Consider the following 27,859-nt stretch of genomic DNA (forward strand, 5'->3'; position numbering starts at 1 on the left):
ACATTTGGATTACCTGCTTGCAGTAGCCCTCAGTCGGCCTGATTATCAAAGTCTTGGGTCGTGCATCGGTTGCTGTCTCATCTTCCATGCCGTCAAGTAGTCAGTGGTATAAAGCATGCAGCCGATGCCATTACATCAGTTTTTCTTGCCCCAGATGTCAGGTGCCCCCCTAATGGGAAGCAATTAAATATATATACAAGGTTATACCTCCAACAAAAAAGCAAATACACCAAAAAGCTTTTAAGCATAGTAAAAAGGACTACAGGTATAGCCAAAAGAAGTCAGGGGACTGCAACAATGAATACACTCGAACATCTACATTTATGGTAATTGTACACAACTGTACTATGTTCTTCGTGTTTCACGGTTGCAGTCATCAGATTTGGGTAGATTCCCAAAGCTAAGGATGAGAGGAGGAATTTAGATAGCATTGGGACCAGCTATGCGGCCTTGCAAGACTGCAGTGGCAAAACCAGCTCTGGATTTAGAAAAAATTGGCAAATGTTAATGCTTGGTGAAAGTATGTACAGAACTCCAGGTAGCAGCTTCTTGGATGTCCTTGGTAGGGACACCTCTGAGAAAGGCTGTAGAGGTAGATGCAGCCCTGGTTGAATGTAGTCTTATCCCCTGTGGGATAGGTTTCCATGGTGCTTATAGCAGAAATGAATGCAAAGGCCTATCCATTTAGAAATGGTTTGCTTTGAAATGGCCTTCCCCTCTGCAGCAAATGCCACCAGCAGCTGTTCAGATTTCCTAAGAGGTTTAGTCCTGTCCAAGTAAAATCTAAGTTGTCTATGCACATCTAAGGAGTGCAGTATCCGTACCCCTTTGTTCTGTAGATTAGAAAAGAAGGTTGGCAAATGAATGGACTGATTAAGAGCCACACTGGTTACTACCTTGGGTATGAAGGTGGGATTGGTCCTGAGGGACACCCTGTCCGCAAGAAAGATGATGAAAGGCTCCGCTGCCATACGGGCCTGTAATTCAGACACCCTTCTTACTGAAGTGATGGCTAAAAGGAAGGCTGTTTTCCAAGAAAGAAATTTTAACTCTGCACTTGCAGCTGGCTCAAAAGGAGGTAGAGTGAGTTTTTCCAATACAAAGTTAAGGTCCCAGGCTGGAGTTGGGGCTCTCCTGGGTGGACTTAAGTTTTTGGCCCCTCTGAGAAACTGCTTGAGCAGTAGATGAGAGAAGAGGGGTGGTTCTGTGTTGTAATAAGCTGAAATGGCTGAGGCATGAATTTTGATGGAGGAAAAGGAAAGGCCCTTGTGAAGCATCTCAGTTAAGTATTGAATAATCTGAGGTAAATTGGTCACTGTTGTGCCCATCCCATGAGTTTGGTTCCAGGAACAGAATCTTTTCCATTTTTCAGCATAAGATTTTCTAGTACTAGGCCTCTTTGCCTCCAGAATGACATCCAACACTTGTTTACTGAGGGATGATAACAGAGAGATCAAGTAATTAGCCAGGCTGCCAGGTTCAGGGTTTGAAGCTGAGGGTGCAGAATCTGGCCCTCCTGCTAGGACACAGCAGGGTAGGGGTCTGAGGCAGGTGCCATGGTGCCAGCAGTGCACACTGCATAAGAGGCGGTACCAGTGTTGGCGTGGCCAGTTTGGTGCAATCAGTATAGTCCTTGGTTTGTCCTGTTTGATCTTTAGTAGTACCTTGGAGAGGAGAGGCAGAGGAGGAAAGGCATAAACTGATAGATTTTTCCAGGTGAAGGACAGGGCATCCACCTTCCAAGCTTGTTTGTGGGGAGTCCTTGTGCAGAATTTGTCCAACTGGTAGTTCTGCAGGGAGGCAAACAGGTCTATATTTGGGCTCCCCCATTTGTTTAGCAACATGTTGAATGTCTTTGGTTCCAATTTCCATTTGTGTGGGTCCATGAGATTTCTGCTTAGTTCATCTGCTTTCCTGGCAGGAATTGAGCCTGTAGGTGCCCTTGGTAGCTCAAGGCTGTGTTCCACAAATCCATAGCTAGTCTGCAGAGAGGGTATGAGTGGGTTCCCCCCTGCTTGTTTATGTATCACATAACAGTGGTGTTTCCGTCTTTACCATCAGCTGTTCTGGAAGAATGTGGTCCTTGAAGGCTGTCAGAGCATTCTGTACAGCTAACATTTCTTTTTGACTGACATGCAGGTGCATTTGACTTGGGTTCCATTTGCCCTGAATGCACTTCCCTGCCAAGTGAGCCCCCCATGCATAGTCTGATGTGTCTGTTGTTAGGGTTTGGGCAGCAGGGGGTAGAGTGAATGGCAGTCCCTTGTTTTGGTGGCAGGCCTCTGCCCATCAAAGGAACTCTAACTGTAGGCAAGGTATGATAGGAATAAAGAAGTTACGTCTTACCATAATGTTCCATCTGTATTGTTGATCCTTGTTCAGTCATTATGCATGGGTATCGGTTCCAAGCTCGGAACCGAGCCGGCCATTTTTCAAGCTCGCGTCAGCTTCAAACTCTCGCGATAAACTCTTACCCACAATCCCCCTCTCCCTATTACCTCAGATTGAGTTTGCAAGTTAAAGAAGGTAGAGGCTACCTCTGGTCAAATAACCTAAGAGAACTGGATGGTGAGATCCACTAGAAAACACAGGAGGGGGAAGGAGGGAGGGTCGTAATGACTGAACGAGGATCAACAATACAGATGGAACGTTATGATAAGACACAGATTCACACCTTTTATGAAGTTCTTGCACAATTTATGGGACATAAGAGAGGAATCTTGGACACCCTCATGAAAATTAGAAATTACAGCCAAATGAACGCTAATGGTAGAGGCCGATAGACCCGATTGAAACAGGTCGGCCAGATAGTCTAGTATTATTGACACTGGTGCTGAAAAGGGGTCTACTTGTTTATCTTTCAGCCAACAGGTAAATCTTTTCCATTTGCTCAGATAAGTAATTCAAGTGGAAGACTTATGAGAAGCAATGAGAATATCACATACTGGTAAAGAAAGATCATTCTGCCTGGCAATCAAGGGAATTGGAGTAGCCAAGCCGTTAGCTTCAGGCTGTTCAGGTTGGGATGCATCAGGTGCTGTGGGTGTGAGATCAACTCCGGGATTGGGAGGAGAATCCATGGTCGCTCTATTAGGTGAGGCCAAAGGAATGGGAACCAAATCTGTCGGGGCTGATTGGTGCTATGAGGATTACCTTGCTCTTCAACTGCCGGGCTTTCTTCAGAAACTGGGGAATGAGAGGAAAGGGCGGAAATGCATAGAGAAGACCAGAGGGCCAATCATGGACTAGAGCGTCCCTGGGTGACTGTCCCGGAGGGGGAATCAGGGCGAAGTAGTTGCTGCATTTGTAGTTGGTCGGGGATGCAAAGAGGTCGCAGCAAGGATGGCCCCAGCGGTGGATGATCTCCGCCATTATCAAGGGATTCAAGGACCACTCGTGAGGTTGAAGAATGCACCTGCTGAGTCTGTCTGGTATCACGCTGGAACACCCGGGAATGTGCGTTGCTAGAAGAAAACGGTTGGTAGCCATCACCCATTGCCATATACTCATGGCCTCTCGACAAAGGGGGTAAGATTTGGTTCCACCTTGCTTGCTGATGTACCAGACCACCGCCATGTTGTCTGATTGAATCGCAATTGTCCCAGACGGCAGCAGGGGACGGAATGCTTGCAATGCCAGAAGCACCGCCCTCAGCTCTAGAACATTTATATGCAGATGGGCCTCCAGTTCGACCAAGTGCCTTGGACTGTCTGTCCCTGACATAGCCCCCACCCCCCACCCCATAAGGGAGGCATCCGTGGTCACTGTGGCTTTGGGTTGCTGGAGGGAGAAGGGGCAAGACCATTGTGAGAGATTGTGTATCATCTACCAATTTAAATCCTGCTTGCACCTGTGGGTTACTCGAATCATGGCTGAAAGAGGATGCTGAAAAGGATACCATTGGGTGAGCAGTAGCCATTGTAGAAGCCTCATGTAAAACCTGGCCAGGGGAACAATGGTGATGGCGGCTGCCATGGAACCCAACAGCTGTAGAACCTAGTGAGCCATGGATTTTTCCTTTGAAAGGATTGGAATTAGTTGTTGCTTTATCCTTAAAATTCTGTGCTCTGGAATAGCAGCTCTGCAGTTTTATTTGTGTCCAAGATAACCCCTATGAATTCTGTCAACTGAGATGCGGTGAGATTGGATTTCTGCCAGTTTATGGTTATGCCTAGCCTTTGAGCAGTGAAGAGAGAGTATGCCAGGGCTTTTTCCAGTAGATGTCTGGTAGGGGCAGAAATGAGCCAGTCTAGGTATGGAAACACGTGGAATCCTTGAAGTCGCAAGTGAGCTGTGACAACTGCCATGCTGTAGAGAGTCCGAAGGGCAGTACTCTGAACTGGTAGTGACTGGCTCCCACATGGAAGCGCATAAATCTTCTTGATGGCCTGTCCACCTTTATGTGGTAGTATGCATCTTGAAGATCTATAGAGCACATCCAATCGTCTTTTTCCAAAAGCAGGAGGATAGACTGTATAGTGACCATCCGGAATTTTTGTACTCTCACAAACTTGTTCAATACTCTGAGATCCAAAATTGGTCTCCAGTCCCCGGTTTTCTTTGGCACCAAAAATAGTCTTGAGTAGAATCCGGATCCTATCTGGTCTGGAGGGACTATTTGGATGACTCTTTTTCTCAGCAGCTTTTCTATCTCTAGTGCTGCTTCTTCCCTTTGACTGGGTGGAAAGATGGGAATATTTTTTGAAGGGATGGGACAAAGATCGAATGGGATATGATAACCTCTGGTTATGATCCTTTGTACCCAAGAATCAGTGGTGATGGTTAGCCAGGCAGAAGGGTACAGGGAGAAACATCCCCCAACCACCTCCACAGGAAAGGAGTTGGGCCGCTCTTCAGGAGCGCTGGTGGGATTGAACAGGGAAAGAATCCCTGGAACCCTGGTTAAGCGGTCCCCCTCTGCCCCGAAAGGAGCGTCTTCCCTGTGAGTTTCCCCCTCTGCCTCTGGGGGAGAACTCGGCCTGTGTGCCATGGAAAGGACCCTGAGATTTCTTAAACCATATCTTCCCACTCTTTTGGTTTCGGGAGAAAGCACGTTGAGGGGAAGAATAACGGACACCTATGGCAGAAAGGGTCTTACCGTCCTGTTCACATCTGGCCAGTGTGCTTATAACTTTGGGCTCAAACAACGAAGACGGCTCAATTGGGGCATTAAGAAAGGAAGACTTAAAAGGTTCCACGAAGTTGCACAGGCGCATCCAGGTGTGTCGTCGCAAGACTGCAGCTGAACCCGTCACTCTAGCTGCTCCTTCTTATGCGCGAGATATCAATCGCATAGAGGAGTTAGATATAGACTCAATGGTGGACAGCTGAGAGGCCACTTTGTCACGGACCTCATCAGACACTGCACCAGCCAAGGTTTCAGAGAGCTCAGAACCCGGATCCCTTTGAAGCCTGGTAAAATGTGCCATATAATTCAGGGACCTGACAGCAAAGGCCGCTGAAGCAAAGGTGCGCTTCCCTATTCTGTCCAGGGCCTGGGACTCTCTGTTAGGTGGATGGACAGTCTGGCTTTCTTCTTCTGCCAGATCCTTTTTTGTTGCGGCCACCACCATCAAAGCATCTTCAGGAAGACCTTTGGACCAATGGGGATCTGAAGCAGGAGGGGGACAAGATCTTATCTGGCCTCCAGGGAATAGCTTCGACTGTATCAGGGGCCTTCAAAGCATGCTGCACGATGAACTTGACAACTTCATCGGCAGGAGGAGTAGCCCAGGAGGTAGGTGACCGGGCGTGAAAGGCCTGCAGGACACAGATTCCTCAGGGGTCGGATTAGAGGACTGCCAGTCACGTCTCTGTTTCAGGATTTCGAGGATATCGCCAAAGGATACCTCAGAGAGTGATCGAGGGGATCCTTCCCTCTCATCGAACTCTGTGTCTCTGGTGAGGGACTCCTCTGTGGAGTCCATGTGCTTCCTCTTACACAAACTTTTCCAGTGGACCTCCTCAGCAGGAGAAGCTGGGGAAGACAACAGAAAGGAGGATTCTTGAGAGAATATGTCCTGAGGCCCTTGCACCCGGTGTCCGCTAGGTGCGACTTGTGAAACCAGTGTACCAGAGGAGGGCGGAGGTATAGCCAGTCCGGTATCGCCAGCAGCAGCGAACGCCTTCTCCATCAGTTGGAAGGCTGGTCCACCCGGCGAGGAGTGTAGGCCTAGGACAGGGGGCACTCCTCCCCTGAGTCCCTGGATGGCTGTGGAGCAGCAAGCTATGCATGTCACAGCTGACATCCTGGGTCGTAGCAAAACTTTCCTGCCACAAAGGCAACTGTGGTTCCTTAGTGAGATCCATAAAGAGAACTGCAGAAGGGGAAGATTGTACTATAGCCATGGACTTCAAAGGCAATGAAGGAAGAGAATAAGAAAGTGTCTTTGGAGATGGGTGATCACCTCCCAAGGAAGGATAATTCCTGAGGGATGGAATACCTCTGCCCAAGAATGCCTGGTCCACAAGACGCAACACATCATGTTCAGAAAGGCTTCTAGTGGACCTCACAGAGACTGAGAGAGAAACAGGCCTAACCACAAAAGAGGCAGACTCAGTGCCCCTCTCATCTGACCACACTGAGGACAACGGTGCCGAGAAAGACTGAACTACTGTAGTCTGCATCGAAGAAGTCATCAGTGCCGATGTCATTGTCTGCACCAACACAGGGATCAGTGCCAAAGTGGTTGACGGTGCCGAAGCTGGAACCGACAAAACTGGAGTCAACAATAAAGGCCTCGGTTCAGAGGAAGATCTCGGAGCTGACGTGGTAAAGGTCTGTACCGACTGAACGGTTAGTGCCGATACAGTGGTAATGGTTTGAACCAAGGAGCCCCTCGGTGCTGATATGTAGAAGGCTGCAGGAGAGGACGGAGCCGAAGGCCTCGGTCCCGAGGTCATCAGAGGAAACAGAAATTTCAGAATCCTGATCAGAAGTATCATAAGCAAATTCAGTCCTAGGTCTCTTAGAAGGGGAAGGTTGGCTATCCCTGATTAAAGTAATAAGGTCTTCAGCCATTCTTATCATTTGTTTTTTAGGCATAGAGGCCTGACCATGTGGTCTGGGCGTCGGTTTTCTAGGCATGGATCGAGTTTTAGGCCTTGAAGAAGAAGATAGCGTCAGTTTAATATGCAAGTCAGTAGGCCTGAATACATCCTCAGAAGCCGGTGCCTGCACAGCGGCGCCAGACCCATTCAAGGTATAGACATCCGCAGGTTCCACAGTTGAAGCATCTCGCGGCATACCGGACTCCGAAAGGGTCTCAGTAGAGGCCTGCGAATCTGAAGTAGCGGGTATCAGGGGCTACCCACGAACTGGCGACTAGCTTAAGAGAAACATCATCGGCAGCTTTGGACCTAGGCGACCTGTCTCTGTCTTTGCATTTTTTTGGAATGTCGGTAGTCGGGTGGCTTACCGAAGCCATATCTGGGTAATTGAACAGAGTACCAAAATATTTAGAAGTGTAAATATACCGCCGACGAATAGTTCGTTGTTTAAATAAGGCACAAAACCAACAGCACGGTACGTCGTAGTCAGGGCCTAGGCAAGGAAGAGAATACGAATGAAAATCTTTATGAGGTATTTGCTTTCCACAAGAAATACAATTATTGACTTTTACTGACATCGGTTTAGTTGAAGACTTCGGTTCTGAAACTTGAAAATGAAAATTTCAGGAGTCGGCCGATCGGCACTTGTGAATTGCTTTTGCTTTGGGCACCGCACGGCAAGAAAGACTAATGTAATGGCATTGGCTGCATACTTTATACCCTTGACTACCTGACGTTATGGAAGATGAGACAGCAACCGACGCAGGACCCAAGACTTTGATAATCAGGCCAACTGAGGGCTACTGCAAGCAGATAACCCAAATGTGATGACTGCAACAGTGAAACACAAAGAACATCCTAAATAGACTCCTTAAGAACAGTCATCCTGCCCCACACAGAGGCTGCCTCCAAAGCCAGAGATGAGCTTACATATGCTGAAGCACCGAAGGGCATGGATGGCTCTGAAAAAGCCAGACTGGAACCCTGCCCCCTGGAACTGGCAATGAAGCTTTGACCCCGGGAGGTCTCCGGATCTGACAAACCTGAAGAACTCAAGGCATATTGGTGCTGGAGAAGAAGCTCTGACCATCACTGAAACAGTCTATGCTGGAAAACTTGGTAACGGGGATGGCAAAGCTGAACACGGAGGAGGAACAAAATCTTGAGTGGAAACTGACAAGGTTCCAGAGCTGTGAATGCTAGGAACCATAGAAGAAGGCAATCCCCTTGCCACCAGGAGCTGATCCACCAATCTCATGATATCAGATTCTGTTAGGGTCTTGGTGAATTACTGAAGGAGACCTGCCTGGGGGAATGTCTTTCCAAAAAAAAAAAGGACTTGGAGAATGTTCCCGAAAGGGGTACACAGAAGGTGAATACCTCGTTTGTGGCCTGTCCTTGAAGGAAAATTTCTTTGGTTTTAAGGACAATGGTACTGAGGGTTTACAAAGCACCGAAGAGGGGAAGTCCAAAACAGTAATCAGCACCGATGGTACCAAAGAATCAGTTACTTGTTTCTCTACTTCCAAAGAAACTATGAGAACCATGAAAACTTTAGAAACTTAGGTGGTTCCGAAGAAATTGAAGGAACCGAACGACTCCTCTTCTTGGACTTTTCATGTTTGCTAGAGGAGGAAAAAAAGAAAGGTGAACTGATATCAGTTTTAGATCCAGATAAGGCCTTGTCAAAACCAGATTTTAGCAGTCCTTTAAAGTCCATTTGTTTTTACAGTCTACTAGAGTCTAATGAGACAAAAGGCACAGTTTTCTTTCAAATGTATTGCCCTCAAACAGTAGACACAGCTTGTCCGTCCAAGTTTGGAAGGTTCCTATCACACTTCTGGCATCTTTTGAAGCCAGAAGTTCTATTAGGTTTGTCTGAGACAGCTAGAAAAGTTTTTTTTTTTTTTTTGTAGAGAATACAAAAGAAAGGAAAGGTTGTACCAACAATGGTACTTAAGAAATACCACTTAAGGCAAAGGGAAGATGTACTAGCAATGGTACATTTGATTTACTGAAATGGTAGGAAATCAACAATAGACACTAAGAGGAGCAGGTAGCTGAATAAAGAAGTCAAATAAGTTTTATCACAAAAGGTATAAAGAACTTACAGTTTGTTTTTTTTTTATAAACATATTGCTTTCGCTCCAGAGATCAGAGGAGTGAACATGTCTGGCACTATGAAGTGGCAAATATTTGAGGTAATCTTACGATGAGCGTTATATGGGTAGAGCTCAGCTTGAGAGTTTTTGGAAGGCGCGAGCTGGAATAATGGCAGAGTCGGTTCTGAGGTTTGGAACCAAACCCACAGTCAAGGATTAAGTGAAGACTGACATCAGATTTATGCTTCAGTAGGGCCAACGAGAGGCTTTGTCTAACATGAACAGGAAAGCTAGTTCCAAAGGTGGGGCAACCTCTGTGAGACAAATCTCTTTCTCCAACAAGTTCTGTTGATGTCACATAAAAGGTTAAGGTCCTTTGAGCGAGTGACCTGTTTGCCATTTGTCTTGTGAATGTGCAGCATTTCCATTAAAGCTGGATCGGAGATTGCTCTACATGCAAGGCACAGGTCACCTCTGAGCAGTCTGCATGATGCAGAGTAAAATGACAATGAATTCAGTCTGTCCACACAAGACAGTTCTTGAAGACCCTGAATTTTCTTTGTAAGAAACCTTTGCAGTCTCTTCAACTGCTGCAGGTGTTTGGAAGGGAAAATACCAAAGAGAGCATTGTACTCTATTACTGGCCTGTAGAGCGAGGCGTACAGGAGGGTTATAAGCTCTTTTTTCTGAAGGTTATGCCCTTACTTATGAGATGAGCAATATAAAATGCCCTTCTTACCTTTATGGAAACATGGTGATCGAAGTTAAGGTTGCTGCCGACCTGTGTGCCCAGATCTCTCACCACTGACTGTGTGCTTAGGGTATTGGTATTGATGTGGTAGTTTGCAGGAACATCACCTTTTCTGAAGAGGATAATAATGCATTTTTTTGCCTCAAGTTTAAGACCATGACTTTGGCACCAGTCATTAGACTGTGCAAGACCTTCTAGCATAATGTTGACATTGCTAGGGGTTTCAATAATCACTTCCAGTTTGCAGTCATCAGCAAACTTTGTCAGCCACAGTCCCTCTGTTTTAGCCTGTACAGAGTAGTAGATTCCAAACAGAAGGGGTCCCAGAACCGATCCCTGTGGAACACCACTGGTTACGGGTCTGCTGGAGGAGGTGGAGTCCCCTATTTGACCGTACAAGTTCTATCAGTGAGCCTGTTTGCAAACCAGCTGACAATATATTGGGTTGATAACCAGCTGGGTGAGTTTATCAATGATGGGGGATTGTGTCAAAGGCCTTGGCCAAGTCTGGGTAAGCCGTATGCACAGATTTGCCCTCTTCTAGGGCTTTGGTGACTGGCTCAAAGAAGTCCACCAAGTTTAACAGGCATGATCTCCCCCTTTACAAAGCCAAACTGGGTGGGGTTGAGTATTTAGATTTTGTATATCTTTGTTAATAAGGCCTATGATGATTCATTCCATGGCCTTGCAGATAAGGCTGGTCAGGCTAATAGGTCTATAGTTCCTGGAGTCAGTGGATGCATCCCTTTGTGCAAAGGGGTGATGGCAGCGGTTCTCCATTCTGCTGGGATGAAGCCAGTGCTTAGGCTGTGATTGAAAAGTGTGCCCAATGGTGATGCTAATTCCTGTTTTAACCCATACAGAACACAGCCCAGGATGTTGTCTGGTCCCATAGCGGCTGTGTTTTTGGCCTTGGAGAGGGCCTGCCAGTTTCCAAAGCCTCAGGCCACCTTCCATGCACACACAGAATTAGTTAGCTTGAGCTGAGCTGGGTGCCAAGCTCTTCAGAGCTTTCATACCATTGAGACAAGGAGGCTAAAGCCTGACAGGATATTGCTAGGAAAAGAAAAAAAGATATGTCCACATTAATATAAAAACACCCACACACAAAAAACAAGGGGAATGGACGGAGGGAGCAGATACTTTAGCAGTGATCATTACAACAGTTAAGGTTATAAGTTTACTTACACAACTGTACTACATTCTTCTTACTGATCACTGCTGTAGTAGCCTAAACTATATGGAAAAATTGCCACAACTTAAAACAACTGCCTGGTGGCAGAGAAGGGTCCAGAAGCCCTTACAGAATGGTCCTGGCAAATCATGTCCCAGAGCTAGAGGAGGAATCTAGTTTACATTGTTTTGTAAAAGTAAGAACAAAGGACCAAGCTAATGTTTGTAGAATACAAGCTCCGGGCAGTATGAGCCTTGACCCTGCGAGTCTATATTACATCCTCTAAAAACCTCTTGAGTGAACGCCTGTTGAATGTCCGTTTCAGCTAATTTCTTTCTAGGGGAAAAAAAAAAACACTTGGCCAACCAAAAACCAGACAAACTTTCAAACCCTTTGAAGTGGAAGGCTACACCCCTCAACCCCCAATTTGAGGGTCTGTGCCCCCACGCTCCCCCTAACTAAATATACCAACTCCAAGATCGCACTACAGTGGGGAAAAGGGCAACTTCCTGATGATGGGCAAGCGTTTTTTCCCCTAGGAAAGAATTTCCTGAAATGGATGTTCATGGGAGTTAGATTTCGCCGTTCATTGGTCGGTGAACAGGTGTCGCCTGAAAAGTTTTTTCAAAGATGTAATAGAGACCTGACCATGCTTGGAAAAGTTTTGTTATATTGAGTATAATGAAACGTAATAAACTGAGACAACTAATTTATAAATACCTTGCTTTGACGCAGTTTGTTTCCTCCTCTTATTTTCACAAGAAATGAACTGATCAGAAGTTCTGAAAGATATTGTTCCGTCAAGACCGTAACAGAGGTGTGTGGATATCTGAAGTATAAAATATCCTTTCTCCCTAATTTTTGGCTTCTGTAAAGAAAACAGGGAGATGGACATATCTGCTTAAAGTAAACTAAGATACCACTGTAGTCATAAAAGGAGGACTAGTTCTTAAAGAAATCCTTTCTCTGTGAAAGATAAGATTTATCCACCATAAGAGCCTGCAATTCAGATACTCTATCTGGAGAAGTCACAGCAATCAGCAGGGGAGTTTTCTTTGTTAAGAACCTCAAGTCAGACAGATGAGATGGTTTAGACTGAGCAAGTGTTAATTCCTCTAACACAAAATTAAGATCCCAAGAGGAGCCACTGGTTTTCTGGGAGACTTTTTATGTAGCACCCCTTTCAAAAATATTTTCATATTACACTGCATAGAGGGGGATATATGGACAGCCAAACTGAAGTGGTCAACAAATGAACCTTGATCAAATATTGTAAAAACAGATAAACACTAGCCCTGAATGGTTACTGATTATTTGCTGACACCAACTAGAATGCCTTTTCTATTTGATAATATATGATTTGCTAGTAGTACGTCCTCAGTAAACAAGTGCCTGAAAGGTATTAGGATCTATTATCTAGGCGGTCAGTTGAAGTTTGGTGTTGAGATGTATTAAACACCTCTGTTCTTATGCCAGTTCTTATCTCTTACCCAGGTGTGAGATTCTTGTTACTTTGAAAAAGACTCTGCAAAGATAAGCAAAGCATCTAAATATGGATAAATGTGGATACTCTGAAGCCTGCTATGGGATGTAATAAGAGCTAGACACTCTGATCAGCCATGTATCAAACACCCCTGTTCTTATGCCAGTTCTCATCTCTTACCCAGGTGTCAGATTCTTGTTACTTTGAAAAAGACTCTGCAAAGATAAGCAAAGCATCTAAATGTGGATACTCTGAAGCCTGCAATGGGATGTAATAAGACATAGACACTCTGATCAGCCATGTATCAAACACCCCTGTTCTTATGCCAGTTCTTATCTCTTACCCAGGTGTCAGATTCTTGTTACTTTGAAAAAGACACTGAACAGCCATGGTGCATTGCAAAACCCAAAGGGTAATATACAGAGAACTGATAATGTGAACCAAACATACGACATTAAGAAACACCTCAAATCTGGATGAACAAGAATGTGATGATGTACATTTTTTTTTTTTAAATCTAAGGTTACTAGAATACACAAATGAAGAAGAGGGGTAAACAGGTTGTGAAGTGAATGCATTTTGAACTTGGGGACAATTACAAACTGATTCAGAAAAGAGAGAGCCAGAACAGGTCCCCAAACATTCTCTTTCTTTAACACCAAATTATTCTTCAGTAAAATCATTCCCCCAGCTGATGAAGAGGAACAGCTTCTATTGCCATCTGAGACAGGATATAATGTAAAACAGATAGAGAAGATTTAGTCTGGCGGACAAAGAGGAATCCCCTGGGAAGAAGGAATTTCCTCCCACTGCTCTGTATACTAAATGGATCACATTCAGGATCCATTTGTCTAAAACCATCTGTTGTCAAGGATAGAAATGGAGATTCAGACTTTCTAAAATGGATAAGGGAGTACTAAGGTTGGGGTGGGGTGACAAGGTCACATATCATTGTTATTATTTTATGTTATATTTTATTTTATGTTATTATTTTGTTAGTTTATGTCATTCTGACTGTCCTTTGTTCTTGGAGGGATCCTGCTTTCTTTTTGGAACCTCCCTGCCATTGCTTTTTAAATATCTTTATCAGCATTCTACTGAGACTGGTTATTTTGTTCCTTACCAAAATTAGATAAGGGAGCATAGACTCCCTTAGGGAAGTAGGGCTGAAAAATCTGAGAGATTCCCTGAATCAGCTTACCTCTCTCATCATACTTTTCGACAACCTCTGCAGCAGACAGTCCAAAAACTAAATTGATATCCAAGGAAGAATTCAAAATTTAATTTATGACATCTTCTGGGAGATTGAGAATGCAGCCAGGTAAAACTGAAAACACTACCAATGGCAACATTGTCCATAGCGTCAAAAACATGTCAAACTGTGTGTAGTGTATTGACAAATAAAATAAACTACACAAAGCAGATTTTGTTTCAGAAGGGGGAACTGATGCCAAAACATTCTTAATACTTTCACAGTTAGTCAGGATAAACTTCAACATGTGCCTGACCGTTCAGAATTCTAAAAATCAGACTTGTTGCTTATAGCCCCCAACCCCCTCCGCAAATTTATCAAAATCTTTACCATCCTTATCAAAAGGAAAAGGATCAGCATTAACAGAATATTTGGCAGCAGCAGGATTAAATAAACCAACAGCTGCTGGGTCAGTTCTAGGACTAGTATTATAAAAACTTGAAAGGCTGAGGAACTTTGTACATTCTATCTTCTTTATTAGGGGCAGCAGGCTAGATGCCAGGGGAACCACAGGCTATGAGAAAAGTACAGTTTTGTACCTACCATAAATGTAGATGTTCGAGGATCCACATTGCTGCAGTCCTAACTATTGGGTAGTCCGCTGTCCAGTCGGCCCGAATACCAAAGTATATGGCTAACGTCGGTCAGGGCGCATTAGACTGACGTCAGTACGTCAGGGTACTAATGCGCATGACCGACGTCATATCCTCAGTCTTTTCTTGCCCCAGATGTCAGAAGACCCTGAAAAGATAAGGCCAAAACCAAAAACTCCAAACATACCTGCACCAAAAATATGTACAATATATACAAAATTACTAGAATATAACCTCACCTACACAACCACCCCTAAACACAGAGGGGAAGGAGGGAGGGTAAATTGGACTGCAGCAATGTGGATCCTCGAACATCTACATTTATGGTAGGTACAAAACTGTACTATGTTCTTCATTCCACATTGCTGCAGTTCTAACTATTGGGTAGAATCCCAAAGCAGAGGTAAGGGAGGCTGGCAAATCATAAGGAAGCAGGAACTGACAACATGCCTTGCAAAATAGCTGTGGCAAAACCAGCCCTAGACTTAGAGTAGAGAGGAAGGTGATAATGCTTAGAGAAAGTATGCACTGAACTCCAAGTAGCTGCCTCCAAAATATCCTTAGTTGCCACCCCCCTTAGAAATGCTGTTGAAGTGGCAGTAGCCCTAGTGGAATGAGGCCTAATCCCAACTGGAATCTCCTTGCCATGATGGGAATAACAAAATGCAATGCAAAACCCAATCCACCTAGAAATAGTTTGTTTCGACACAGGCTTGCCCTGAGAACTCAAAGCAAAAGAAACAAACAACTGCTGAGACTGCCTAAAATCCTTAGTCCTGCTCAAATAATAACGCAACTGCCTGTGTACATCTAAAGTGTGCAAAATCTTTTCCCCTTTATTTTGAGGATCTGCATAAAAAGTAGGCAAATGAATAGTTTGGTTTAAAGCCACACTAGAAACCACCTTAGGCATAAAAGTAGGATTAGTACGTAATGATACCCTATCCTTATGAAAAATCAAAAAAGGCTCAACCGCCATAAGGGCCTGCAACTCAGAAACCCTTCTTGCAGAAGTAATGGCCAACAAAAAAGCAGTCTTCCATGACAAGTATTTCAAATCAGCAGTAGCCGCAGGCTCAAAAGGTTGTAGAGTAAGTTTCTCCAACACAAAATTGAGATCCCAAGCAGGAGTAGGAGCTCTACGTGGGGGTCTTATATTCTTTGCCCCTCTAAGAAATTGCTTGAACAAAGGATGCGAAAACAATGGTGGATCACAATCATAGTGAGCTGAAATTGCTGCAGCATGAATCTTAATGGAAGAGAAAGACAAACCTTTGTCCAATAACTCAGTAAGATATTGAAGAGCCACACTCAAATTAGGCTCAGAAATCTCCAAATTGTTTGCTGCACTCCAAAATAAAAATCTCTTCCATTTTTCTGCGTACACTTTCCTTGTACTAGGTCTCCTGGCTTCCATAATCACATTTAAAACTTGTTGAGGAAGTTGAGACCTGCTGTCTTTCAAAACAGAATATGCCAGGCTGTTAGATGAAGAGAGTGAAGCTTGACATTGAGCAGGTGACCGTCCCTCTGAGACAATAGGTGTGGAATCAAGGGTAAAGGCCATGGAGGCTTCCTTACCAGACTCCTCAGTAATGGGTACCAGTGCTGCCGAGGCCAATCTGAAGCTATTAAAATCATCCTTGGCTTGTCTTGTCTGACCTTTAGAAGCACCTTTGGGAGAAGAGGCAGAGGTGGAAAAGCATACACATGAAGATTTTTCCAACTGAAAGAAAGAGCATCCACTTTCCAAGCTGTGTGATGAAACCTCTTTGTGCAAAACTTTGGCAGCTGGTGGTTTAGTGGAGAAGCGAACAGATCTATGTCTGGAGTTCCCCATGACACTGTCAATTTTTGAAATACATGAAGATCCAGTTTCCACTCGTGGGGATCCATGATTTGTCTGCTTAACACATCTGCTAAGGAGTTCTGTGCTCCCGGCAGAAACCTTGCCTGAAGAGTTAGTTGCAAGCTGAGCAGTCTCCCATAAAATCATTGCTTGCCTGCACAATGGGTAAGAATGTGTTCCCCCTTGCTTGTTGATGTACCACATGACAGTTGTGTTGTCTGTTAGAATCAACACCTGCCCTGGAAGAAGTAACTCCTTGAAAGCCATTAATGCAAACTGGACTGCTAACATCTCTTTCATGTTGATATGTAGATGCTGTAGTCTGGCAGGCCACTTGTCTTGTATCCACTTTCCATTTAGATGAGCTCCCCAAGCAATGTCTGAGGCATCTGTCGTTAGAATCTGACTCGCCTCTGGCCGGGTCACAGAGAGTCCCTTGTTTAGGTGACATTCCTGAGCCCACCACAAAAATTCCTTTTGAATGCAAGGTATTATTTGAATGACAGTGTCCAAATCTTGGCAGTGCTGTGTCCATACATTTTTGAGATACCATTGCAGCTTCCTCATATGCAGTTTGGCATTGGGAAACACCAGAATACAAGATGCCATGAACCCTAAGGCTTGAAGGACTGTCCTTGCAGTCAGCCCGGACTGAAGAGATAGTTGATGGAAGTAACTGGAAAGATTCTTTTGTTTGTCCGGGGTTAAAAAGGCCATCTGGGCTGCTGTATTCAGTCTCACACCCAGAAAGCACATGTCTTGAGAGGGTACTAGACTGGACTTTATTTCGTTCACAGAATACCCTAGGCATCTTAGCACTGCTATGACATAATCCAAATGCTGTAGAAGGTCTTCCTTTTCTTGAGCTAGAATCAGGCAGTCGTCCAAGTAAGGATAGATTTGAATTCCTTTTAGCCTGAAGTAAGCTATCACTGGAGCCAGAACCTTTGTGAATACTCTGGGCGCAGTGGATAAGCCAAAGGGCAATGCACAGAACTGATAATGAGAATTTCCAGCTCGAAACGCAGATACTTCCTGCAACTTAGTCTTATAGGCACATGAAGGTAAGCTTCCTTGAGATCTAAAGTTACCATCCAGTGATCTTTGCCCAGCAGAGGTAAAAGCTGTTGTAACGTCAACATTTTGAACTTGGGAATGTCCAGATAAGTGTTGAGGATAGATAAATCCAAAATTGGTCTCCACGTGTTCCCCTTCTTGGTACTAGGAACAGGCGAGAATAAAATCCTAGGCCCCTTTCTGGCACAGGAACTGGCTGAATGGCCCCTATTTGAAGCAACAGAGAAATTTGCTTGTGAGCCTCTTTTCTTTGTAGAGGAGGAATGTCTGGCATGCCTTTGAAAGGAGGCAAGGTATGGAAATAAAACCTGTAACCGTGGTGAATGATATCCAGAACCCATCTGTCTTGGGTAATTAAATCCCAATTTTCTTTGAAAAGAGACAGCCTTCCTCCCAAAGGTGCTGCCAGGCGAGAATGTACTGGCAGCTGAAAAGGCAGGTCATTGGGTCTGCTTACGAAAGGACTGACCCCTGCCCTCACCAGAAGTCTGAGCAGGGGAACTCCCTGTCCTAGGCCTAAAAGAACCTTGAGCTCTGCCCCTACCACGTCTAGACCTACCCCTAGACTGGGAATCATAAGCAGGATAAGTCCATCCCTTAGTAGGCCAATTTCTACTAAACTTGGAGGCTGCACCTGCAAAAATCCTTAACAGTTTGCATAGACTTAGCCTTGTCCTCCATTTTCTTTAAAACTGCTTCCACAGGCGAACCAAACAACACATCAGACTGCAAAGGAGCATCCAAAATCCTTGTTTTAACATGCTCAGCTAAATTCTGATCTCTCAACCAGGCATGCCTACGAAGAACAGAACCAGTGGCAGCCACCCTCGAGGAGGCCTGCACAGCATCAAAACCACACTGCAAGGAATGTTTACCCACCTGTTCAGACACATGAACTAAATCCTGCAACTCTTTACACTCAATACCTTCTGCCAGAGCATCCACCTTAGATTTCAATTGTGAAAGGAGGTAATTCTGATATTTTAACATGTGAAACTGACAATTCAATGCCCTCATGGCTAACGTGGAAGAAGTATACACTTTCTTACCCCATCTATCCAAAGCCCTTGCCTCTTTATCAGGAGGAACAGGATTTTTAACAACAGAGGCCTTCACCCCTTTAGGCCCCTGAGAGACAGTTTCCGGGTCTGCCCTAGGACTCTTAAAAAGATACTTATGAGCCTCAGGCACCCTATAGTACCTATCCGGTTTAACTGGGGCAGGAGGCAAAGAATCAGGATTCACGGAAGCCTCTGCAAAAACATCTTCCACCACATTCAGAACAGGAGGTATAGCTAAAGGCCTATGCTGGGGTAAAAACAAGAATTCCCTAAGCCTCTTCCTGGAATCAGAGAAATCTTGACCTTCCCATTTAAAATGCTCCCTCATGGAATGCAGAGTCTCTGAAAATGAAAAATCCTCAGGAGGAGAAGCTGAAGGAGTAGAATCATCTACATCAGAATCAGAATAAGGAGGATACTCCTGCAAGTCTTCAGCCGAAGACTCAGAAGCCTCCGAACAGTGCTCAAAACTCTCAAACTCAGGTTCCACCCTAGGCCTCTTATCAGGAGGGGGCATAGAACCTCTAATCATAGTAATCAAATCCTCTGCCATTTTAAGCATATGTTTCTTAGGCAAAGACCCTGAAGCACTAGGAGAAACCCCCACTGAAGATATACTAGGCCTGCCTCTCAAAGAAGCCTTGGAAACAGAGGGGGAGGCCCTAACCACCTTAGGAAGAGAGGGAAGAACAGCCACCTGAGAAGCCCCCTCAGCCTGGCCTACTTCCTGAGAGGATACATCCTGTAACAATAAAGTCTCTCCCTGAGACTCCAAAGAAACACCTGGCAGAACCTCCGGCTCCCCTGAGCCTTCTAAAGAACCGGCGTCAGGGACTGTCGGTTCTTCCACTCTAGGCTTTGCTGCTTTATCCTTGCGCTTTTTGCCCGAAGCGGGCGTCGGAGCATCCGACGGCATTTTATAATTACAACGCTTCCCAAAAACTAACCTGGCACAGTCTAACCTTCTCTTAATAGTGCGTTTGTTAAATCTAGCACAAGAGCGGCATCCAACAACGTCGTGCTCAGGCCCTAAACAAGGTATACACAAAGTATGGTAATCCCTATGAGGTATCTGTTTCCCACAAGAAATACAGTTATTCACTTTTTCTGACATCCGGTTAAATACTGAGGCAAGAAAAAACCAAAATATTCCCCAACGGGGTACTTAGCCAACTTTGATTCGGTCTGAAACTCTGACTTCAGAAACTTTCAGAACGCCAACCTGCACTCGCAAAATTGCTTCTGCATCGGACCATGCGGCAAAAAAGACTGGGGATATGACGTCGGTCATGCGCATTAGTACCCTGACGTACTGACGTCAGTCTAATGCGCCCTGACCGACGTCAGCCATATACTTTGGTATTCGGGCCGACTGGACAGCGGACTACCCAATAGTTAGGACTGCAGCAATGTGGAATGAAGAACATCATCCTCTAATGCTGACAACAGTGGGGGAATTTGTGAAGGTTCTGGAAATTCCAGTTGTAGCAAATCATAATATTTTCTAAGGGATTGGGAAACCTCAGTATTCTCCCACTAAAAACAATGGCTCATTCTGGAAATAGTCTTGGACAAACAAAATTACTAACAGGGAGAATCAGATACTACAATCTCATCAGATCTGAATCAGAAACCTGAGAGGAAAACAGAGCAACTGTTCTTTCACATTCCCCTACAGACTCAAATTCTTAAATCTCCTCAGGGGAAGAGGATCCCTTTTGCTTTTACGCAAAAGCAACAACCTGACAAGAACAGACAAGAGCCTGCACAAGACTAAGCCAAGCCAAATAAATTATTCTTGTACAGAACAACTGACACAGTTGAAGTTAATGCTGAGTTTCCGGTTTCTTTTTTGGCAAGAAACTTGAGGTAAACAAACCCAGTATTGACAGCAACAGATTCTGGCCAAACAGGGGTAAAGTCCCTACACCTTCTCCCATAACCAACAAGAATGGCTCTCAATTGCCCACTGAGGGAGTCCAATAACTGCGGAGGATGTGGCTAACCCCTGATCCATGGTGGATACATGGAAAACACCAGAGGAATATGAAGAAAAACATGAGTTGCCTAAGAACACAGCTTTGGGCACAGGAGAGTCGTTCAATTGCAGCTGAGGCAAATTACCAACCTGCTGTGGTGGCAATGACTGAAACTTTCTTTTTATGTCTGGAATAAGGTTCAACCAGGAGACTGGTAATTGTTTCCATGGTCAAGGAGAAAATGGTACTAGTTTCCTAGGGAAGCTTAGAAGCAATGGCCGGTAAAACAGGAAAGTAACAAAAAAGTAACTTTTATCCACAAAAAACAGAGTAAAAAAAACACACTTTCCCCAGCCCCAAAAGGTAAAATAAATACAATCTCTCCATTGAAATATGCAGTTTTAAACAAATTTTAGCAACTTTTTACCACAAAAATAAAAAAAAAAAAGTGTGCTCCCATTTAAGGGTATACAAGTCAAGAGACAGACAATGAAAATATTTGTTCCTAGCATAAAAGTATTTCTTTCTTTTAAAAAAACTTTAAACAAGTTTAAAAGTAATGTGAAAGGCATTTCCCCAAAGGGAACTTATCTGCCCAGCAATGGAACTACATTAGCTGACCATTGATCCCTGAAAGTCCGCAGAGGAGCCCTCTTCTCAGGGGCAGGAAAACTAAAGGACCAGGTACCTAAAACTATCTTTTTAGTCAGCTCAACTCAAGCTGACTAATGGACTGAGCATGTGGAAGGTGCCCTGAAGCTTTGGAAGCTGGCTGGCTGTTCTATCCTCTGCAGGATACAACCTATACAGCTTAGGCTACTGCAGCATTGATTAGTGTGGAGACTTCCCTGCAGATTGATTATATGCCAGCTTTTTTATCTCATTTCCTCTATCATAACTATTAGTTGCGGAGTCTCATTTTCCTCTAACGTTGGCATAATTAAGTCTTCAATAAAAAATTCCATTTTTGCCCTTTCATGGTTTCCACATTCCTCTGCTTTATATAAATTTTCATAAAATTTCTGAAATATCTCTAATGCCTCTATATAGGATTTCTGTTTATTTTACTTTTCATAGGATCCCTATATTTGGCGACAACCCTTTCTACTTTTTGTTGCCTAAGTTTGTTGTGCTAAAGGCAAAAAATTTCCTTATCCATCAGTGCACTGAGGAGTTCTGCTTTAACATGCTCTAAGGAGAGTTGATTTCTAAACTAGGCATGTCTCCTGGTCACTGACCCTTACTTGTTGCACTGCATGATGCATTAAGTGCATTGTAGCCACATTTCAGCAAGTATATAGATACCTCAATGCCAAAACTGGCCAGTTCCTAGATGTCTCTCTTTAGATTCTTATTCAGAATCACCTCTGCCTTATTTTTTATTTATTCCTATAGACTCAAGGTATAGTACAAGTGGAACTAGCAGTTGAGAGCTGCCATGGTATCAGAAGTGTAGGTTTCCCCGCCAAAGCAGTCTAGCACTGTACTTTTCCTGTAATTTGGCAACTGGTTCATGGAAGCAGGCCCAGTGTTTTTCCTTACTGGCATCTACAGATATTACAGCAGGGCCTGCTGTAGCAGTTACTGCAAAGGTGTCTATGGGTGTCAAGCACCCTGTAGAAGTGGTTTGGCTTCCTTGGAGCAGGGGTTGGGGAATAGAGCTGCAAATATATGTCATCAAATGCATCATCCAAGACAATGTGAACTGCAGAGATAGTCAAAGGTCTGGGTTCTATAATTACTCTACGGTTGGAAGAATTCTCTTGACTCCCAGGTGAAGGACTCCTTTATTTGATGTAGTGTGTCCCCAAATGATAGGACATCAGGAGGCAAGACTGAGGACAAGGTATCGTCAGACTCTGAGTCAAGGTATTGGTGTGAGGAAAGGTACCTTACATAAGCCTATTTCTCTTCATCAGAATCATAGGAATCAATATTTCCTTTAGGGGAGATAACCGTTCTTTTCCCAAAGGACTTTCTTGTTTCAGGACCCTTTTTCAAAGAGGCCTGCTTTGAGTTCATCAGCTCTTGAGCCAGTCTGACAAACTCCTGGGATACAACCTGGGGTAAAAGAAATTAGTGACACTGGCAACACAGGTTAAGGTAACTCTGGATGCTGCTTTGGTTTAAAGGCTTGAGTTTAGGTCCGGAGGATGGCAAGCCTCGGGTCTCAAAAGGGGTGCCATGGCCTTGGACCAGGTCCCAGGAGGAACATTCCCACGAGAAATTGCCCCTCCTGAACTGAAGCAGATACCTCAGAAGCCAAAACCTACATAAAGGCCCAAATCCAATGAATGTCCCCTCAGTTCTGGCTCATGAGGATGTGGAAGAGGCTGATGACATGGTGGCCTCCAGAAAGGTCATGCCTCACCTGGAGCAACAATCACGAACTGAGGCAGGCAGTCAGCATCATGAGAGTGTAGTTGGCATCCCTATCCCATTTCTCCTTCAAGTGCTTCTTGTATTTCTTAGGAACCTCAGTCTCAGGACCAGCAGAAGGCATAGTGTGCCTACGGCTAGGTGAACCTTTGAAAATATATTGATGGAGAGTCAGCCTGAAGTCTGATGGTTCTTTTGTTGAAAAAAAAAAACTACAAAACTGACAACTAGTGACATCATGTTCTGGTCCTAAACAAAAAAAGACAAAAAATGAAAGACCTTATGTGGAATTTTCTTTTGACAGAAAAGCCAATTATTGGCCTTTACTGACATCAACTTTTGCCAGAAATACAAAACATACATTATAAAGAAGATTCCCCAAAAGGGTAGTTAGCTTTTCCTCACAAACTCTTGCTTTCAGGCTTAACAGACGGACAGACAACATAACTAACATCATTCTGTATTGGCCAACATGACAAGAAAGAACTGAAGATGGCACTGGTCAACAACTCCTTTGTACCATCAATGGCATAATGTCAGTCGGGGAGGTCATTCACTGTCTAGGGGAGGGTAACATTCAATGTTATTCAAGAAAACTATGGACTATTGTGGGCAGGAATTCATAAAACTCAGTACTTTAGGATTTCTCCTCCAGTTTCTCCTTCTCATCTAGCAGAGTTTAGAGACAGGGAAGCTCCTGGGTATAATCTTTTCACACACACAGTATATCCCTCAAGACCCAAAGGAAGGGTGGGGTAGGCAGGGTTCTTACCCCAAGCGCCAGTTGGCAGGGGGTGGCAACTGACATATTTGCATCTATTTTTTAAAGACAGTTATAACAAAATATGTCACTTTTACTTAGATTAGTATTTCCCATTTTCCCTCATCCCACCATCCATTTTCTCTACTTTAAAAACAATAATCCTCTGCTCGTCCTCAGACTTTAAGTTAGTTACAAGACTCCCTAGCTTAGCTGGCTGCCCTTCTAATTGGGCAGTCTTCATCCTTTTATCATATGCTTGACTTCTCACTTAGGATATCCTCTCATGAGGTTCACTGAAACTGCTGGAATTGACTACAGAATAAGAATTAAGCAGGGGTTATTTTCAAATTGATTTCCTAAACTACTTTTACTTGCTTATTTATTTTGTACTAGTTTGTAGCTGGATGCTTCAATAATTTTTTAGTCTTCAACAGCTGTTAAACTGACGTATATAATGAAATGCAATTAAATGTGCTTGAAGGCTGGCCATCCAGGTTATGGTAGGATGTCATATACTGATCATAGCTCCCTAAAAACTACTATAATTTCCAGATAGGTCAAGTTCCCAAATGCTGATTACCGACATCGGTCAGAATAAAGGCAGATAAACACACACACAACAACTCAGACAGACCCACAATGTACAACTCTGTAATGAATGGCTGGTGTAGTTTACATCGAGGAAGACAAACTTTTTTTTGACAAGTTCCAGTCTTGAATGCAATAAATATGAAACCACTAACAGCTGGAGTCTTCTGCATTGTATACATCTTCTCTTGTGATGTAATTAACATCTGCAACTTAATTTTATTATTTAATGTGGTAGTTAGGCTTGTACTACTGATCAAAGATAGGTCTACATATAGAATTTTGCTGTTATGGTTATGTCTTAAGAGAAGATGGCCACTCACATCAATTGTTAACTTATTTGTATACTAAAGTCTGCAGCGTATATTTTACCTCTCCTACATTACAGATATGAAATAAGGACAAATAATTGATTGATCATTTCTAATGGATTAATGGCCATCTGGAAAATAAAGCGAGTGCTACTCTCATCTAACCAGACATTAAAGGCAATGAATGACAATAGTGTTTGACTTTTTTCCCCCATTTGTTCAACAGCACTTGAAAACAGGGATAGTCTGCATCCCACTTTTTTATCCCAGTACAAGTTCAAGTCCATTAGATGCCTATAAAAATGCCAGCTGGTGGTAAGTACAAAAGTTATCTTGACTAAATCACTGTCTTTGCACAAATGGCATAAGTTGCAAATGTTTTAAAAACATTCTGAATGACTGTACAGCATACCTTTGTTTTGTTCTTCTCCTGGTTTTGTTCATGTGAAATATCATGTGCACTGGTTGAGTGGGAGTCCTTGTGACTGTCACCAAACCAAGAAAATGGCATGCAGGTGGGGATCGAGGAAATAGAATCTGATGGTGACAAATTACTATCACAGCTTTCCAGCATGTCTCTTGAGCCTCTGCAGAAAGCAAAATAAGTAATAACTACATTTAAATCTGAATAAAACAACAAAGGAGAGCTTTTAAAACAAAGATAAGGCAAACAGATACATTCTGAAAGAACTCAAAGGCGATTTCATCAACATTTCTATGGACTTCATTTAATAAACTAATACCAGTATGGTATATTATAGTACATAACAAAGGACAACACCTGTAAAACAGGAACACAGACTGTGCACAATGCTGAATATTATATATGTGTACCATCAACATATCAGTCTCTATCTGCAAGAAGGCCCTCAGTCGTCTGAACTATTCAATTTCCTCTTCTGATATCTCCAGGTGGAGACACTATTGAATTTTATCTACCATGCTCCTGGAGGGTGTATATCACATTATACTTGGGGGGACACATTCAACCCCTGTGCTCTTAGATCCAACTTCATATGGCTAAGAGAGCACAATCTGAGAATCAAAAACATAAGAATATAAAATTATATGCATGCCCTGCTTACAAGAAATCCCACCCAAGAAAGTTGTCTATAGAGGTTTTCTAAGCATAAAACATGGTGGAAGGATAAGCACCACAGTGCACACCATCTTTTGCAGTTCAAATACATGGTGGTACAGCTTACACAGTACAGCTTATCAAACTGTGTTGTATCTAATGGAAAGGGCCCTCTGCAATGGTTAAATGCTGGGAAGAATTTCAATAAGAAAAACTGGACCACCATGGAAATCTTAAGATGAAAGAAGACTAAAACAGAAGGGATTCAGAAGTCTGAGTCTGGAAGCACTGAGGTGTAAAATAAGTGCCTCATTTCCTGGAATCATCATGCTTCAAGCAATAATGTTGAATACTGAAGTTATGAGAAAATAGCCACAGCACATATCTGCAATGGACGCAATAAAACAAGCCACAACACTAGAAAAGCAGACTCTTACAGATGCACTTTACAAAGGTTTGTTGACCAGCCAGTGGTAAAAGACAGTGCTATTAGCAAAAATCAATCTACTTGAAAAGGGGCTGTTGATCCACTGCAGGCCCCTCTACCAAAGGAAACAGACACCTGAAGCGAATATCTTGTCTATTCCTGAACTAATACACTGTTTTAAAAAAAACAACAGAGCTGGCAGTGCTTAACTGAAGTACGAAAGGTTTCCATTCTCAGAAATCTGCTCCAGGAAGAAATCCGGGGGGAAAAATGAAGTGGCCTGAGCACAATTCACAGGTAAACATGAATCATTTTTTAAAGGGCACCCAATCCTGTGGAACACTAAATAAGGCTATCAGTAAGGCTTTGCAGTTAAAAGGGTGCAGGTAGATGTTATGCTACCAAGAAAAATAACTTTTTAAGAAGAATTTCAGAAATACTGAAACAACTGACTGGATCAGAGTCCTAGCAAGGCTGCTGATTAAATCCATTGGAGAAGAAGTGTTCTTCAAAGGCATGTGAAAATACAAAACACCTTTAAAGGAACGCTAATCCATCTTCTTCTGAGCCACAGTTCTGATACTAAAGTCTGTAATGCATAGAAATGCTCAAAATAAGTAGTGCCTGTGAATAACTCAGATGCAAGTCATACAACTGTCTGTGACAGCTCAGATTAAACAAGCTTTATGTGCTCACCCAAGTGATGCATCTGTGTTGTCTGTTTTTATCCTCCCTCAACTGATGGGTTTTTGATCTGACCTCGTATCCAACTAGGGCCACTTAGTTAGACTTTGACTCCATAGCTCAAGCTCCTCCCCTTATCCATAATCCTTTCCTTCTCCTGAAATTACCTCAAACTGAGTTTGCCCTCTAGTTAGCCTATCAACTTGCACCAAAACAAGGTACCCAGTAAAAACAAACTGTAAATTAAATCATACTTCTATTAGAAATGGAAAACAGGAAGACTGGAGCTCATTCAGCAAGGTGGCAGAAATTACTCCTCAGGATATATTAGGAGCCCAAATGAAAAACTTCCAAAGCAGGAAGGGGGCAGGAGGTTGAGGAAGGATGAAAGCAAACACGGACACAAAAGTATGTACTCACCGTAATGATACATCTAATGTTGTCTTTTTCATCCATTCCTCAAATGATGGGACACAGTCCTCAGACAGAGGAACCCTGGGTGGTCCTCAAGGAAGGCTATTCCTGACTACAGTCAAATGCTGCCCCATTCCTCGATAAGATGTCCAGTTTGCCAATGAGTAATAATGGTAACTGGCAGCTGCATAACTGTCATCTACAGAAGCTCTAGACCATGTGTGTTTTCCTCTCTGTGGCCTCATCTAGCATGCCCTCTCTGGACATTTGATCTCTTGACTCAGATGTAAGGCATGCACTTGTCTGTGACAGATCAGGATTGAAGCTCTAGACTAGAAGGCAGATGATGTAGCCACAGACCAGGTGGAATGAGCCTTAGGAGGTTTAGGTAATGTCAGCCCTTTCTACATATAAACAAAGGAAATGCAATCAGGGAGCCATCTGGCCAAATTTACATTTAATAATGCCTTACCCAATTTAGCCTTAGAAAAGGAGATAAACAACTGGTCTGATTTCCTATAATTTTTGCTTCAACACAGATGCAGAGTACCTTCATGTAAAATCTTGCTAGAGGAACCAGAACTCTGGAAGCTGCCATACATCAGAGAAGCTGTAAGACTAGCCTGACTGGAGGGTAAGGAAAAGAAAGAATGCATGATTCTTGGCTCTGCAAAGTTTTTAACCTTGTCCGTGGTAAGCATGTGATCTGTGTCACCGTAGCCAGGCAAGCACCAATGAATTTAAGGAAAAGCTAAGACTTGGCATAGTTCACTGTAATGCCCAGATGAAGTTAGACAGAGTCAGTAATTCCTGGCCTGAATCAGTACAGGCTTAGTGGTAGCAG

At 43.6% G+C, this 27,859-nt stretch overlaps 1 protein-coding gene across 2 annotated transcripts in view; it reads right to left on the reverse strand.

Moving 5' to 3' along the window:
• The window catches only part of LOC122805417 (neurabin-1-like), a 1,624,240-nt gene that overhangs the window by 321,812 nt on the left and 1,274,569 nt on the right, over positions 1-27,859 (reverse strand). For both annotated transcript variants that reach the window (XM_044075548.1, XM_044075549.1), the window contains exon 15: positions 24,825-24,999. In XM_044075548.1, coding sequence (XP_043931483.1) covers positions 24,825-24,999 — 175 coding nt within the window. The remainder of the gene's footprint in view (positions 1-24,824; positions 25,000-27,859) is intronic.

This window comes from Protopterus annectens, chromosome 6.part1 (assembly GCF_019279795.1).
Source record: "Protopterus annectens isolate FY-2018-M chromosome 6.part1, PAN1.0, whole genome shotgun sequence".
NCBI classification, from domain to species: Eukaryota; Metazoa; Chordata; order Ceratodontiformes; family Protopteridae; genus Protopterus; species Protopterus annectens.